We start from the raw sequence: 18,324 nt of genomic DNA, 5'->3' as shown, positions 1-18,324 counted from the left end.
AGATTATCTAATCCTTTTTACTTATGTTTTGACTGACTGATTGAATTTTAATTAAAACCCATGCACACTGAAATGTTATCTCAACTAGAACCTCAAGCCTTTTAATTATGGAATTAAAAGGTTTCTCCCTGTTTAAATAAAATTTCAGGCATCAGTAAATGGATGAATAAATATTAAGAGGAGGGTGGTGGAAGAGTTCCTTGAAATTACATTAAGCCTACTTGGCTGGACCAGCAGCTAAAGTGATTCCATCTATTTTGGGTGACCCAAGGAGGCGGAAACACGGTCCCTGCTCCCCAGTCTGCACTCTACTTCCCAGGGAAGGACAAACCTCAGCTAGGCCACTGGGGGCGGCTGTAACCACAAGCACGAACCCCCAGTATTGCATTTGGTCCTCACAGGGGCAACTGGAGGGTCAGGGACACCAAGGCCATCATGGGACACCATAGCTGGAAGTGCCAAAGCCAGGATTCCCCACAGACCTGATTCCAAAGCCACTGTCTGCCCCTCGGTGATGCCAGCTCCTTTGAGGAACTCTGCTTGCTACCCCAATACCATTCAGGGGTCCCACCGTGACCAGCCCTGTGCTTGATGAACCCCACTCTGTGCCAGTTCTCTCTGCACCGCGATTTGCAGATTCAGATTTCACTGGCTAATATTGAATGACATTTTGTACCGTAATTCCTCACCCCAATCCCTGATCACGTAGCCTCTTCCATGATGCGTACCTGCTGTTATTGGTGTGTTACCAGGACAACCTTTCTTTAGTAGAGTTATGAGTCTATGTGTGCCTACTGTCCTTATTTCTGGATGAAGATTTTGTGATTCTCTGAAATGCGCTCCCAGGCAAAGGCACAACTAACCCCAACGGCCTCTGATGTGTACACAGTTACATGATTTTAGCAGGTATTCTGAACGTTGATCAGGGGCTCTGGTCCCTGCTGAGGTGGGGGAGAAAGAGCAGAGAACAGGCCAACGCCTGAGCCCTCAGGGGGCATACATTCTAGAGAGAGAAAAAAGTCAATTTTTAAAAATACACATAAAAATAAATGCTAAGGAGAAAAATAAAGTAGACTAAAGAAAATGAGGCTGTTAAATAATGATACCGCATTTCTTGTGTGGTTTCATCAGTCCTGTTCCTTTATCACAGGCGTATCAAGGGAAGTTAGCCAACAGTAAAACTGAACCTCTCATTTGCTGGGGGCGTAAAACAAAAAGACAACTGTGGCAAGAATGACAAAAATAAAATAAAAATGAGACGACCCCCCCCCCTTTGCTCTTTACAAAAATGCTTTTGTCCCTCTGAGGTAAATGGATAGATAACACTCTTTACCTCCAGCTACCTTCCTTTCCTGTTGTGATACGCAGCAATCACAAAGCAAGCTAAGACGGTCACCTGTGAACGGAGCGCTCTGAGTCCTCACAGGATGGTGACAGGCAGAGGCCGGCTCATCTCTCGCCCCAAAGGGGGACGGCAGGATCTCTGCGGCAGGCGCTTCCACTATAAAAGAGTCAAAGTCGTCCTCCTCCTCTTCTAGTTCCTTCTTCCTCTCCTCCTCCTCCGCCTCCTCCTTTTCTCCTTTGCTCTCTTCTTCCTTCCCTTCTTGCTCTTCTGTGAGGAGCAAGGGATCAGGTGAGGAGGAATCGTGTCTTATGAAGCCCTCGGTGCCAGAATCCAGTTCCTGAATGATTTGGTCGTACTGGGCAATGAAGTCTTGTCCCTCGGGGCTAATAAGCGTCAGGTCTGAGCTGTGCTCTGCCTCGGAGACACGGGGTGCTAACTCCGAGTTTGACTCCGGGGCTACCTCAGGCTCATTCTCTTGTTCTGGTTCCTTGGACGCATTTTGACCCAGATCCGAGTTGTCCCTGTTTGGTTCCTCCTCTGAGTCTGTTTCTGGCTGAGGGCTGGGCAGGGGGCCGTTGTTCGTGGGGGGACCCTGCCCCTCGGGCTGGCCTTGGGCTGCAGGCCGCGCAGCGTCCGCCTGCGAGTTCGCGTCCTCAGAGTTCTTCTCGGCACACAGCCTGTACACCATCACGTCGTCCTGAAAGTCGGACTCTTCGATGTAGGACCCTTTGAAGAGCAGGATGGCGTTCTTCTTCATCTCCTGGATGTGTTTGGGAGGCTCCATTGGCACCGGGGGGCCAGAATTCTCCAGCTCGTCATCAGGCCCGGGGGAGCCCACATCAGCCCCTGAGGAGATCCCAGTGTCATAGCTGTCATCCCACTCCAGCTCTGTCTGGTTCTTGTCCTTTCTCGGAGCCAGCTGAGGCCCCGTCTTCCTGGGGAGCGGCGGCGGGAGCCCTAACACAGGGAAGGTGGAGGGGCCGATGCTCTCATCAGTCAGACTCTGGAGAAACGTCTCAGGGTCGGGGGAGTCCCCGTCGTACAGGGCGGACCAGACGCGGCAGTCCCGCATGCAGTGGAGGATGTTGGTGTGGGCCTCCCAGAGATACTGCAGGTAGCTGATGTCCAGGGCCTTGCCGTACTCCACGATGCAGGCCGATGGAGAGACTGCCGCAGGGAGGGGCTGCTCCACGGGCCCTGCCACGGGAGGGAGACAGGTCAGAACGAGCCCAGGCCCCTTCCTCACACTTGGGAGGTGTGTGGGGACAAATGCTGCACAGGGAGGTGACTCATCGGGCGGCTAAGACTTTCTCTCGCCACCTACTTTGATTCTCGTAAGTTCTGATGAAATGATTTCTGAATAATTAAAAATAATGGTTAGGTTTTAAGAAGGAAAGATGAAAAGAGAAACTCTACTCTCATAGGCGATAAAGAACCAATATGGTCAATCAGATACTGGCTGGAGCCCACAGAAAACAGGTAGGCAGCAGTCATTAGAGAAATAAGAGCTAATAATGGCAACGTCTCAGGTTGCTGAGAGGCTTAAATTAGGTAATATATCGACTATAGCACCTGCCACAGTGTTAATAATTAAACAGATTTTTACGTTGACTCTAAAGTGGAAGGCCTGTGATACACAAACTGGGGGAAAATATTTTTTACAGAAAACCCTGGGTTTTTAGAAAAGCCTGTTGACTCATTCTGCCTTCCTGGGAACTACAGGGATGTTGATAAGCACCAAATGGTCTATGATAAAATTATGTTCAGTACCAAAATAGCCTTTGTAACCCAGGAATTCTTCCAGTGTTATCATAGATACTCTGCTTTGATATTAAAAGTTCTCCACTACATAACTGGAAATAAAAGGACTTCGGGAAACAAAAAAGATTCAAACAAGGAAAAATACATACTCTACCGTTTCTCAATCATCTACCATGAGGCAGGTGCTTTATCAGTGCTATCTGATTTGATCTTTATGACAACTCTTATTTTCTCCATTTACAGATGAAGAAATTGAGGCTCAGAGAGAAAAGGCCCCCCAACCAGTCAGCAGCAGAGCCATAACTCAAGCAGTTTGTTTCATATCAACCCGTTCTTATTTCATTCGATGCCACACCTTTGCAAGCTTCTAGTCTCTTTATCATCTAACTCTCTTTCAAACTGGGCCAGAATCGAACCTTTAAGAATACACATTTTCAGGTCATTAGGGTAGATGGAGTTCACTTTTTACAGCTCTATTGCTAAAAGGTTAGTGTTTATCTCCTATCCACTTTTAAATAAAAATATATTAAAAATGACTGGTAGCAATATTTATTTAGCACTTACTACAATGACAGGTAGTTTTCTAAGAGCTTTACCTGTCCAAGGTCATTTATCCTTGGAACAACCTTTTGAGGTAGGCTCCATTTTACACATGAGGGGTAAAGTAAGAAAGGTAAAGAAAGGTAAAGAAAGTAAGAAAGGTAAAGAATCCTAGCTCTTAATCACTGCACAATGATTACATCATCCACCTACCTGCCTGCCTACTTACCTATGTAACGATCCATCCATCTGGGCATTTATCTGCTGTAAGGCAACCCAGAGGAAGGATGGTGGAAAGAACGTGGAACTTGGAATCAGAGGACCTACTAGCTGTGTAACCTTGAACAAGCCAATCCCTCTCTCTGAGTTTGTTTCTTCATCTGTAAAATGGGCATATACTTTCTTCAAAGGATTAAACTCAGGGAAAGAACGCGGCTAGTCGTAGACACTCGAAAATCATATGTTTAACTTGATTTTTGAATTCTGCCGTAAGACCAGCCATAGAATCATCCTTGAAAGAACTTGTTTCAGTAAATAAAAAACAGACATCAATTTTCAAATATGTTTAAAAAAATAACTACTGGGTAGGAAAATGTAGGATTATCCATACCAATTTACTTAACAGGAAAATATATTTAAAATCCATTTAAATTGTTATACTGCCACATAAATTATTAATTTTCATGTATATACTGCTCTTTAGTTAAAGACCAAGAATCAGTAAGACAACCTTAATTTCTAAAACTTACATTTATACCAAATATGCTGACATTTTCTTAGTCAAGCAGCCCGGCTATAACTGAGTGGCGAGAGAGGCACTGTTGAAGGGGTATGAGAATATAGATTGGAAACACCTGAGTTAACACCGGGACTGGATCGTTTCCTATTGGTCAAAGGACAGGCAGAATATTACTGAACTGAAACTGTCTTCTGACTACCAAAGATACACAAATGTCCCCTTGCTCCAGCTGCCTGCCAGAGAGCCATGGTTGATACAGGTGACCGCTCAAGTTTTACTTGTACAAGACCCACTACAGATGGCAAATTCCACGTGAGCTCTGTAACGCCTGTGAAAACCAAGTATTTATGAAAGATCCCTCATTAGGTCAGTGAAATGAATCAGATGCTATTGCCATGTCTCAGACAGTAAGTTTTCGGATGATACGTTATTGACAGAGAAGCATCCACAAATGGGCCACTTTGGGAATTAAAGACTAACTAGATCTTAGCTACAGCCAGAATTCTCTCACCCCCATTTTGTTTTAGAAGACACGCTGGTACACATTTTCACATCTGGGTTCTGAGGGCAACATTAGAAAGCCTAGTCAAAATAAAGGTCTGGGTGCACTGACTCAATGATAGCTGGGCATATCAAGGAACACTGATTACAAAGAGCCCATAACTGCTAACAAAGCAGAAAAGGACCCCCAACTAGTCATTCATAAAAGAAATGGGACTCGTTACCTACCGTGTTTCCCCGAAAATAAGACCGGGTCTTATATTAATTTTTGCTCCAAAAAAGGCATTAGGGCTTATGTTCAAGGGATGTCATCCTGAAAAACCATGCGAGGGCTTATTTTCTGCTTAAGTCTTATTTTCGGGGAAGCATGGTATCTTGTTCCCTATCTTCCCAAAGAGACACGTATCTCAAGGAGAGACGGCATCTGGCATCCTTTTATTTAAAGATCACTAGTGAGTTCCTACCTGCACTAGCATGCGCACACTTTGACCAGAGAATATAATCCCTCTCTTGGTTCCCAAGCGTCAGGGTGATGCCACTGGAGCAGCACACGGGGGTCAAGGCAAGCAGCTTGGCCGCAGAAACAGAGTAACAGTCTCTCTCCTTCACAGCCCACCTCTGACTCAGCATCATGTGATTGCAAGGGATCAGATACCTGGAACAATAAAAAGGACCGACATTCAGTCTTCGCACGTCCATTCCCAGTCAGCCACCCCCGAAGCCATAATCAGGGCGACGCATGGCCAGACCTGTCCTCTGCCCAGTCTTAATCCACCCATCCCACCAGTCCCCAGGGTTCACTCCCTTGCTGAAGACTTGTCAGAGTTTCTATCTTCTGACAGACCACCCTGTGCAGAGCATTTGAGGGCCTTCACAATTTAATGTCTATAAATGTCCTCGTCTTTTCATGGACCTCCCTCTTTGCCTCTGCCTCCAATGTAAACTTCACCTGGAGTGTGCTTTACCCTGCCTCACAAATGCCTGGTCATCCTACAAAGTCCAGCTTCAGTGTCACCTTCTCTAAGAAGGCCTCCAGGCTTCCTCCTCCAAGACAGAGCTCCTTTCTCCCTCCACTCTGCTCACAGCTCTCTGCTAAAACACGGCGACCTAATACCACAGTGATGTCAGCGCTCGCTTCCTCAAGATAACGAACGTGCTACCAGAACCAAGGATCTCCTTTAGGAGTTCTGTCGTAGAACCTCAGAAACTCTTCACTCACAGTGGGCACTGAAGGACCGTGGAACTACCACAAAGAGCAAACCTCCACTCTTATTTTCAGGGGTGACTCTGAGAACAATGGTGGCCAAACACTCACCGAAGAGCACTGGATCTCATTTCACATAAAATGCTTTTGGTGGACAATCAAAAGCGTCTTAGTATCACTATGAACCTGGAGACAAGAAAATCGGGGCGATTCTTTCTGGCATGCTTGGAGCATATCATGGGCGTCATGGGAAGAAGAAAGTGTGTTTAAATGGCGTACTTTCTTCACAGGGAGAAAGACTATGCTGTTTAACAAAGATGGAGTAACTGGGATGGAGGTCCCATAGCCAGAGCCACATGTCACATCTGAGTCCAGCAGTCAATTCCAGAAAAGCCTGAGCACGTATGGGAACAACCTCAGTGTTCAATAAACCGGAATGGTTTTGCTTCTGCACTTAACTTTCAAGAAAAAGGCAATGCAGAGGAAAACAAGGTATGATTAAGGATTCAGCGCAAAAGATAAAAAGTACAACTTTCGGGGTATGTCTCGAGGCCTGTAGATATTAAGCCATCTCCCACATATGTTGATCAAGTGAGGAAAACCTGTGTTTGTCATGATGGCTGACCCACTGCAAGAGACTGAGACAAGGAGGAGAAAAGATTTCATTCTCTTTGTGATACTTTAAACAAAAGGTCTTAATAACTTTCAAGGTATGAAATGACAAGCTTGCCGCTTAACCTCCTGTTCTCAGAAACAATCAAACCATTCCTCAAGTACTCTGTCTAGGTGGCCAGGCAAGGGGATCCCGTTCTCCTCGCCCCCTGCACCCACGGGCATACACACACACCTGAAGCCTAAACCCGTCACTAAGATCCAGACACACACCCCTGTCCAACATAGAGGCATCTATTTCTGTACATTCAGTTTCATGAAAGTCAAAGGTTACAAGAATAAAAAAGAAAGATGGAGGAGGGCAGTATGGGAGACAGGGCAGGTGTGTTCTCGTGCTTGGCCCAGCTTTGGGGACCTGTATCTGAGCCTTATGAGAGGAGAAATGGCTGCTGTTGGTAGAAAATGAAGGAGCTCTTTTCAGAAGGATCTCCGTGAGCAGAGATGCTTTGGTGATTCAGAGTCATGCCAGGCAGAGAGGCCTTCTGCCACCTGTCTGACCACAGCACAGCCCTGGCCCCAGAAGTGCAAGGGAAGGCGGTACGGCTCCAGCACGTCAGCACCCAAGAGCAACTTCAGGAGGGGTGAGGCCTCGGCAGGGGAGGAGAGCAGAGCAGTGGCTCCTGTGGCAACTGGTGGGGGACAGACTTGTTCATGAATCCCTCCTCTAGGGACCCCCAGGAGTGATGGCGGATGCTTTCCAGGGGCCCAAATTCTTAGAGGAGAATTGGAGGTGAGAGTCAGAAAAACTTATCCTGTGGTTGCTGATGTGAACTCTTCTCAACGACTGGTAGGCCTAGGGAAATTCAGATTACACAGGATTTATTGTATCCATATTCTGATCATTAATTATTTAAGAAATAAACTGCTTCAATGCTTTTGTAGGAACTCAATGACTACTTATAGCTCAAACCAAGCATATTTCATGACTTAAATTGATATACATAGATTTCTACTCTTTGTTTGCAATGTTAAAAAAAAGCACACTGTATCAAAACTAACAAAGCGATTTATCAAATATCACCAGTGAGTAGCTTGAAATTGTATTAGAATGAAGAGTTATTGAGAATTTGCAACTTTGCAAACATATGCTTTCAGCAGAGAATAAGAATTTTCTAATGAGTAAATCAAATAAATGGAGAGCCCCTATAGATAGGTTGAAAGAGAGGTTCTACAAAGTTGGAAATAGGGGAGTCAATTCTAACGAATAACTTTCCTTGTATTCAATGCAGTACTTCTACTGTGCCTTTCTAATGAAGGCTTATCCCAGAGGGAAGAACCAGAAAACTGTACACGTACCCTCTGTCTTTCCATCATTTACAGGGAAAGATAAGAAATAAAATGAATGTTCATTGTAGCATTATTTACAAAAGTCAAGATATGGAAATAACCTAGGTGTCCATCAATAGATGAATGGATAAAGATGATGTGGTACATATGTACAATGGACTATTACTTGGCCATAAAAATGAAATCCTGCCATTTCTGACAACATGGATGGTTCTAGAGGGTATTATGCTAAGTGAAATAAGTCAGAGGAAGACAAATACTATATGATTTCACTTATATGTGGATTTAAAAAACAAATCAAAGAATGAACAAACAAAAAAAACTCATAGAAACAAAGAACAACTAGTTGCCAGAGTGGGGGAGGCATGGAGATGGGTAGAAAAAGGTGAAGAGGGATGGAGTCAAAGATCATGTGATGACTGCATGGTGACAGATGGGTCAGACTTAGTGTGGTGATCCCATCGTAAGATATACACATGTGAAATCACTATGTGGTATGCCTAAAAGCAATATAATATTGTATGCCAACTATACTTTAATGACAGAAAAAAAGAAGGGAGGGAGGGAGGGAGGGAGGGAGGGAGGGAGAGAGAGAGAGAGAGAGAGAGAGAGAGAGAGAGAGAGAGAGAGAGAGAGAAGGAAAGAAAGAAAGAAAGAAAGAAAGAAAGAAAGAAAGAAAGAAAGAAAGAAAGAAAGAAAGAAAGAAAGAAAGAAAGAAAGAAACAAAGAAACAAAGAAACAAAGAAAGAAACAAAGAAAGAAAGAAAAACAAATGTCAGATTCTCCCCCAATGTCAAATATCAAAATGAAGTAGCTGTCGGTAGCAGAAAAAAATCACCTAGGAATTTAGTTTAGGTATTTGTCATCAAACTGCCTTTCTATTTACAGTATACTTATTTTGTTTGGAGATTTTATTTAAATTCGGAAAGTGGTAAAAATAATCAGAAAGTAATAAATATCTGATTTTAGAAGTCTAGATTACTCAAAGTCATCCCACAATATACAGGGAAAAATCATATACTGTCCATATTCTCCCTCTTCGCATTATTTCCCCAACTTTCTACAACTCTGAGTCTATTTTCTATTTTCCTGGATATCACTCATTAAAATAAATCATCATCACTTCTAAAACAACTCAGTGACAACCAGTCGATAACAAAGCACACATATTATTGCCTACTGCTACACTGGCAATAAAAACAAACAAAACACAGCAGTAAAGTACAATAGGGTGAGCAAGGTGCTTTCTATGAGACGATGGTAACCTGAAGAATGCACCAAGAAGCAAAAATCTAAAAAGCACGTTAGTGAATTTCAAAAAGGTCGTCTGTTTTTCAAAGACACTCTGGCCATATTTCTCCTCTTCGTCTCACCGTAGGCGGGCTTGATTTTCTTGCTCTCCTCCAAACACCTATCTAATTCCCAAGCAAGATGGAAATGTCCCTGAGGTGCACACACAGCTTCTCTTTGAGCAAAACAGCCTCTGTCTGAACACAACAGGCAATGCAGTTCATAAAGCTGACAGTGGACCAGCACTTCTGAAAAAAACACCCTAACCAGAATACTCATAAATGGCAGAGTATTAAGCAATTAAATTTTGCCTAAACTGGGAGGTACCAGGAAAATGGGGTGATCTGTCACTTCACTGCTTGTCAGCATTTCCTGCCTGCCTTTGACCTATCATATGTCACCTCCATGGAAGTGGACAAGTTCTCCTTGGTTTTCTGCTCACTAAAATAGACTCTCTTTTGGGAATATCTTATTTCAACTTACTTTTCTGATTTATTTTGCTAAAGGAAAGAAACATATCAGTTGCAAATGGATTATCACTTTGTAATGTCAATATTTAAGAGTATTTGGGTTGCAACAAAAATTGATGTATAGTTATTTATTTATCACATAAACAACTTCATTAAGAGGATTCACATAATCTTCACTGCTCTATTGCCTCTCAGATCTACAAATTTTTTGTGTACATTGGAATGACAACAACAAAAGAGGATGGATTACAGATCTATTTTTTTATGTCCCTTCAAGTTTAAATGACTGGTAGAGTAAGGATTTTTCATTGTCCTTGCTTTTGGTACAGATATTCTAAATCAGAACAGACATTGCTTTCATTAGTTTAAAATGTATTTTCTAGAAAATCCCACTCCCTTAAATTTGTGCAGTACTTTATTGCATTTCAAAACATTTTCACAGATAACCACCACAGTTGATCCTCCCAAGAACCTTATGAGGTAGCAAATTCCAGAACAGGTCCAGAACAGGTCCAGTGAAATCAGCAGTTCACTTTGCCTCAGGGGCTCTAAACGGATATGTTACACTATATCATTCTAGCCTCCATTGTTCATTGCCCTGTTTTCATATTTTTTATCTCCTTATCTCTTCGTACTACAAACTTAGTAACTTCCGCAGTCTATTTTCTAGTTCATTAATTCTCTCTTTTTTTTTATTAGTTTCAAGTATACAAAACAACATAGTGATTAGACGTTTATATACCACACAAAGTGATAACCCCAATAAGTCTACTACCCATCTGACACCATATTATTGACTATATTCCTTATGCTATCCTATAGATACCCACGACTATTTTTTAAAATTATATTTGACATTCAATATTATTTTATATTAGTTTCAGATATACAGCGTAGTGGTTACACACTTATGTAATTTATGAAGTGATCCCCTTTTAAGTCTAGCACCCATCTCATTAATTCTCTCTTAATCTGTTTTAAAAGCTATTTACCCCAAACACTCCGTTTTTCATTTCAATAATTACAGTTTTTTATTTCTAAGAGCTCTAGTTGGTTCTTCCTCAAACCTACCTGTCATTTTTGCTTGATTATTAAAATATCCATTTTCTTAACAGAAAACAACAAGAGTTGGTGAGAATACTGAGAAACTGGATATCTTGTGCACTGTTATAGGCATGTAAAATAGTGTAGCTGTTATGAAAAACAATAAAAATTTTTAAATAGAATTACTATATGATCTAGCAGTTCCACTTCTGGAGATAAACTCAAAGAAGTGTTAGCAGAATCTTGAAGAGATATTTGTACACCCATGTTTATAGCAGCATTTTTCACAATAGCCAAAAAGTGGAAGCAACCCACAATGTCCCCTGACAGATGAATGGATAAACAAAATGTGGTATAAACAATGGAATATCATTCAGCCTTAAAAAGGAAAAAAGTTCTGACACATGGTACACCATGGATGAACTCTGAAGATACAATGCTAAGGAAGGTAAGTCAGGTACAAAAAGACGAACACTATGTGAGGTACCTAGAGTGGTCAAATCACAGGACGGAAAGCAGAATGGAGGCTGCCAGCGGCTGGGGGAATGGAGAAACGGGGAAGTATTGTTTAATAACTGTAGAGTGCTGGTCTTGCAAGGCGAAAATAGCTCTGTAGATGGATGGTGGTGATGGCTACACAACAATGCAAATGTACTTAATACCACGGAACTGGACACTTAAAAATAGTTAAGGCGGTAATTTGTATGTTATGTGCATTTTACCACAATTAAAAATAATTTTTAAATGTGGGGGAGTGGAATCAGAAGTTCAGAGGCTAGAGACCAGGAAGCAGAGGTTTCCTGTACGTCTATCACACGCCCGACTTCTGTGTAAGTCCCCTCATTTGCCATTCTCATGGCTCCCCCCAGGCAATATGGTAGAATTAGAAATAGAGAAAGTATTCAATAAAGGGCAACTGTTATTATTGTATCATTATAGTATCACCAACATCCTCCTCATCAAAAAAGAAAAAAAAGAAGAAGCGAACCTGGGACCAAGTGGTTATATCTGGCTTTTTTTCCATTATTCCATTCAGAACCTATGATAACGTGCCCTTCCAGCACTTCCTGGGGAAATTACTAGTCCTTACTCACCTGGAAATGACGAGCCCTGACTTGAACATGTAAATATTTCAATCATGAGCTGATTTCTTCACCTTCATAAGGTATCAGTCTGGTCTCCACAGAAGCCTTAACTAATATGATCTCTAAGGACAATTTCTAACAAACACCTCTGTTTAAGCAGACAAAAGGTGATGAGAGTTCATCTTGTAAAGGTCACTGAGCAGCGAGCTTGCACCACTTGGGCTAAAGTGCCCTGGTGACCCAGCATCGGGAAGCTCGGCACCTCCTGAGCAGAGGCCAGGCTTCCAGGCACTCTGAAAAAGACCGCTGCTTTTCATGCCATCAGAGAAGCAGTATTCAAGAATTTAACATTTAAATATAATCAGGTTTTACTCTTGTTGGAGGCAAAGTCTGGTTTGGGGGCAATAAAAAAGGCTTTAACAAGTTCTCTGAAGGATTTCATTCAGGCCTTGCTAATGCGTTCTGTCATATCAGTAGAGACTTAATGGGGAGCTAACGTAATCCTTTTAGGACAGATAACTAATGCTCTACCCAGACGACCCAAGGTATTTCTTTAGGATAGGATTTGTTCTTTACTAATGCCTTAAGATTAGTTACTGAGGACCTGATCTAAACCCCGAAAAGTCCAAAACCTCTTTTTAAACTTAGCAAATTAATAGGTGATACTCTTCCGTAAAAGGCTAACTCTGTAAAGCCTCCCTCCACCATTATGCCACCACTAGCTTTTCCAGCCTGGTGTTTTATCACTCCGTTTTGCAGGATGCTAACACTGCACTGCACTATTCCTTAAAAAAGTGGTTCTTAAATTCAGCCAGGCATCAGAATCCCCTGGAACGTTTGTTACAACACACTCATCCCTAGAGCGTCTGAGTTAGCACGACTGGGAGAAGGCCAAGATTGTACATTTCTAACTAGTTGCCGTGCCGTGCCACTGCTGCCCTTCCATGATGCTGCTGCTCTCCCCTTATTTTTCAAGCTACCACTTAGGAACTGCTGTTACATCCACTTGACATGGCATCTCCCCAGTAATTCCACTTACATTGTGTCAAAACCCCCATGGGGGGGGGGGCAGCCCTAGTCTCCTCCCTCTTCCCCTGCTCTTGGCTTCTTCCACCCTTATTCCCAAAGAGGGATCAGGGATCAAAGGAAGGGTAGGAAGTCCAGGGAGGAGGGAGGAGGTAGAGGGCATACCTGGGCACCCTGGTGGGCTTTTCCTTTTTGCTTCCGCACCACCGCACCACTTGAGGGGAGTGTGGGAGCAAAAACCCCAGCGACCTCTCTCTCTTTTCCTTTACAAAAGCAGCTGCTGCCCTCAGGGAGCCCAGAAGTAGAGGCAGAGCTGGGCCAGGACAGGATTTGGAGTTCCTGAATCCCCTGGCCAAATGAACAAATTAATGTTGTCTTAATGGCAGTCTACTTAAACTCCCAAAATCTGTCTTCAAATACCACCATTTCATGAAAACTTTCCCACCTGTACGTCTGAAAAACATACATTTTCTACCTCATATGTAAGTCCTTTTCAATTTGTCTACTCCAACCTTGCACCCCCATCTGAACTCTATACAAAGCACTCATTAAATATTTACTGATTTTAATTGAAACATACACAGAGATCAGAGAGAGTACACACTGTATGTGTACCATTACCACAGCAAGAGTCATAGAAATTATATATCAACAGCATTTCATATTTGGAAAAGTTGTTTTCAATAACAAATTTCCCCTAAAATCATACTTCAGGAGAAAGACATTCAGCCACGAACCAGAGAGGTTTCATAATACTTTTGAAAATTTCCAAACATTCTATCTGTTCTTTCTAGGAGCATATTTATAACATAATCCATTTGGCCCCCTAAAAACTTTTTATGGTAAAACTGAAAGTAACCTTGGGAAATAACGCAGAAATTAAAGTGATTTTCTTGATGAATTTTTTCCTTAAAAGCACGGCCCCCACTTAGCTTATACTACCAAAGAAAACCAATTATGGCAATAGCATAGAATGAGTCTTCCTTTAAAGGGAACAAAAGACGACAACTCACCTTAAAACTAGTTGTAACATCACATCTTCACAGTGTAAACCGATGAGAGTTCTAAATAATGCCAGGGACACCACACAGAGCTGGGGAGCAATAAATACACATTCTATTTCAGATAATGGAAAGATAGCTCTACTCCCCACAGATGGTCAATAAATCCGAATTACAAAATAAAATGGCCTCATTTCTTCAGCAGTTTTGATAAAACAAACAAACAAAAAACATGCTGCTGCCAGAGAGAATGTGTGTTCAGGCTATCAGTTCTCCTATAGCATTTGATTAAGAAAGACTACACATGGAATTATGCTATGACGCAGAAGTACCCTCCTACAAAATGCCTATGCTCCTATTTCCAACTTTTTAAGATCCAGATGAACCCACCCCTGTAACTCTCCAACACATACATATGCATAGGTGTGCACATACATACACACTGCAATACGTACTCTCTGACCAATACTGTACAGTTTTACACACTATAGTAGATACGTGTATTGCCTCACACACATGCACACGATCTCCTGGTTGTCCCTGTTTTCCTAAGTTATTTTCCAATCTGACATTGGTTATCTACAAGACAGGCTAACAGAAAACTGCATGTATCCTAGACAACTCGCCCTCCAGCATTCTCAGCCCCAAGCCTCAGCTCTTCTTGTCTTTGGCAAACATTCTCCTTGGTTCCATTTCCAGCAGTGCTGAGGGTGTCAGAATATACTTTTCTAAATTCATTAAAAAAAAAAAAAAGACTTCTCTCAATCTCTGATTTCCAAAAAGTAAAGATAAACAACCAAACAGGGAAGATTCTCAAAGGTATATTATAAAATCACCATGCCCTTTGGGGAGTAAGCTTTTGTCATTCTGTCAGACCATGTAAGTAATTTAGGCTCTTTCCCTGGAGTTGTAGGGGTGATTGTATCTGGATCTTAAACAGTTGGAAATAGGAACATAGGTATTTTGTAGGAGGGTAATTCTGCGTGGTGGCATAATTCCAGGCTTAGGCTTCCTAATCAAATCCTATAGGAGAACTGATAGCCCGAATACACATTCTATGTATACTCCTACAACTCAATGATGAAATGACAAAAATACCGCGTTAAGCACCCTAGACATTGATTTGCAGGGGTTACTATGGCAATACTGTACATGATACAGTATTGTTAACTAAAGTCACCATGATTTGCATTCCCAGAACTTATTCATCTTATAAGTGGAAGTTTATACTCTTTGACCAACACTGCAGTTTTATAAGCTAGTAACCAAGTGTATTGTCTCATAAGCTTAATTTATTTCTAAAGGTCGTTCTATATATATTGTCAAGTGTTTGGTTCAGTTCAGATTTAGGAATTTAACTTTCAATCCATTGATATCTTTGAATCTAAAGTGTATCTCCTGCAGATCGTCTTTTCTTATCCAGTCTGACAATTTCTGTCTGTTGATTAGATGTTTTAATCTATTCACACTTAATATTATTGATATAGCTGGATTTATGTCTCACATTTTACTTTTTGTTTTCTATATGTCTCATGTTTTTCTGTTCCCCTATTCCATTTTTACTGTCTTCTTTTGCATTAAGTGAATATTTTCCCTAGTAAAACATTTTTATTCCTTTAATGATTTTTTTCCACTTTTTAAGTTATGTTATTAGTGGTTGCTCTAGGCCTTACCATATACATTTGAACTTATCAGACACTACTACAGATTTATACTGAATTAGCTCCAGTGAAGTATAGAACTAGTACTCTTATATAGCTTTATTTCTTCTAATCTCCTTTTATGATATTGCTATACACATTACAAATTCAATAATACATTGTTAAATTATTATTCTTTTACTTTTAAAACAATAATCGCAATTAAATAGAGATAGACTTTGGGGCAGGCAATGCTAATATCATGAGGATTTTCAAAGTTGATCTGAGTTCCAAAACTAAAGAAGGACTACCTAAATCCACAACTGCCTAGACTTCCATTTCAAAACACTTATGGGCAGGAATATGCTCTCTCACACCCAAACTTGACACACTCTGCTTTCTTGGCTTTACCTGCACATGGGTCCATATGTTCCCCTGCATCGTGCCTCCTCAGAAGCGCATTCTGCTCGTTCCGCAGAAGAAACTGCCAACCCATACAAACAGAAAAATGTCCTCTGAAAGGCAGTAAGTGCCACCTCCCTAACCAAAGGACTAGTAATAGCAAAATGCATTATCTAGTTCCAAAATAAAAAAGGTAATGGGGGAGAGGAGAATATTCATAATCTTACTCCAAAAACAAACTCCCCTGAAATCTGTTCTGAGTTACCAATTCCCCTTCTCTGGGGCTCTCCTTACCCGAAATGGGGTGTTGATTCGGCTCGTGAGAGTATCTAGAATGTGGACATTCTCGTGCTGGTGCAATAGGATAAAACGAAGGAAGATCTCAAGTAGTGCTGGCTCGGAGATGCTACGCAGAAAAAGATCCAAATATGCAGTTGTAGTCATGACCTCCTCCACAGTCACCTGGGACCAACGACAAAATGAGCACAGGTGAGCATCTTCTCACTGCTGGGCTACAAGCCTCCACGACGGCCCCTGGCCTCACCGCAGTGACCCCATCAAGGCAAGGACACGCCTGCCACGAGAACACAGTTCAGAGCTTCATCTGAAGCCCATAACCTACTCACATTCCATGACACCGCCTGCTGCTTCCGCCCTTTAATCCAGTAAGGGAAAGGCAAAGGCATAAAGAAGCAAGGCAAGTGTTCAGAGAGCTCTAATCATTAAATGCAGTTCAGATACCATAAATATTTTAGTGTGTAATCAGAAGGGGGAGGAAAAAAAGATAATGGAAAGTATTTATATGGTCAGTAAAGGATTAATTAGACAGCTCAGTATAACTTGTTTCATTCTGAGCCACTCAAATATTTATTGAGAACCTGCTATGTACAAAGAGCTAGAAACATCAGAATGTATGTGTTTTTTAACCAGGAAGATGGGTTATATGCATATATGATCCAGCAAACCAAATAATAATGTAATAAGTGGCAAATGAGAGGTAAAGACACAAAGTGTCACAGAAGTTCAGATATGTTTCTGGAAAGTGGCAAGTCAAATTTTTGTAACTGAGTAATATACATAAAGTGTTGTTCATAAAGTGATATAAGAGTTTACTGCTTATAAAGTAACTGCGACTTTTCTAGATATATAATACAAGTTACTATTTCTCATGCAGTAAAATGTCAATCTTTCAGGAAACAGAACACTCTGTTAACATTGTGACTGGGACTGTTTCGAGAGCTAATATACATTTCTATCTTCCTAAAAGCAGAATATAGCATTTCTTGGTCCACAAGGGTCATCGATTGCCTTATTGTCTGGAGTATAGAAATAATGAAACAGGGCCGCATGAAAATCACCAGGAAAGCAGTTCAAAATTTCAGATTCCAACCCTACACCCTACAAATGTTAGAAATCCCCCTGCCATGAGTCTAATATGCTTGATGATAAATGAAATGGGTGGCGATACTTTTTAAGTGATTACATCTTCTCTTTTTTAGTTTTCCATCTTCTTTATTCCTCCCTTTAAACGTATTAAATGTCACTTAATCATACTGTTACTGGGCCATTCCTTTTATATACATTCCTCTTCCCCCTTGTAATTTTCTGCTTTCACAATCCACAAATCAGTATAGAAACTAGATCTCCAAATCTCCTTCTATAAGTATAGATAGGCCTTGTGTGGAACCTCTGTGCATAAAGGTTTCAATTACTTCTATAAGTTTCTTGGTTCTTAGGTCTGCTCCAGATAGATGAGTCGGATAAGGTATTATCAAGCCAGTTTTGTCTGTTTTCTTTATTCTGAGTCAGGCATGCCTACACACTACATTTCAATCCACGCTCTCAGAACCCATTGACAACTTACCCAGCAGTATGCTGGGTGTTCTGAGCACCGCATCAGAGTGCTAACATCCTTCCCCTGTCAGCTCAGCGCCAATACTGTGAGCTGTCAAACATTCAACACACCAGTGTGTCATCTGAGCAACTTCAAACATAACAAAGGAAACAGGTGAGAGTCAACCATTTGGCAAATAAATTACCTCGAAAAGTGTGCTTCTCATGGGCTGTCCCAGCTGCTGAAACAAACTGCTTCCATCCCTGTGCTTTCCAGTGGTCTCTGGTCCCCAAATTCATGGCACTCTTATTCCCGCCCTGGGACTCATGCTGTGTCTTTTTCTTTATTACTCCAGTGCAATGGACCAGTCTGGCACAGAAGCAGCACTTAAAAAACGTTTCATGAATAAATGACATCCCCCAAGGGCCCAGTGATTTCCATTTGCCAGAGTTGAGCTTGATTTTTAATTCTTCCCTGTTTTCT

General features: G+C 41.6%; 1 protein-coding gene across 2 annotated transcripts in view; it reads right to left on the bottom strand.

The window, feature by feature from the left end:
* Window positions 1-18,324, bottom strand: part of FHIP1A (FHF complex subunit HOOK interacting protein 1A) — a 198,158-nt gene that overhangs the window by 13,418 nt on the left and 166,416 nt on the right. For both annotated transcript variants that reach the window (XM_081076751.1, XM_081076752.1), the window contains exons 7-10: window positions 16,302-16,469; window positions 13,978-14,057; window positions 5,351-5,541; window positions 1,397-2,542 (exon numbers count right to left, since the gene is read on the bottom strand). In XM_081076751.1, coding sequence (XP_080932877.1) covers window positions 1,397-2,542; window positions 5,351-5,541; window positions 13,978-14,057; window positions 16,302-16,469 — 1,585 coding nt within the window. The remainder of the gene's footprint in view (window positions 1-1,396; window positions 2,543-5,350; window positions 5,542-13,977; window positions 14,058-16,301; window positions 16,470-18,324) is intronic.

Source organism: Rhinolophus hipposideros (genome assembly GCF_964194185.1).
Source record: "Rhinolophus hipposideros genome assembly, chromosome: 16".
In the NCBI taxonomy this organism is placed as follows: Eukaryota; Metazoa; Chordata; class Mammalia; order Chiroptera; family Rhinolophidae; genus Rhinolophus; species Rhinolophus hipposideros.
Note: the sequence above shows the minus strand (reverse complement) of the source record. Positions and strands in the feature narration are given on the sequence as shown.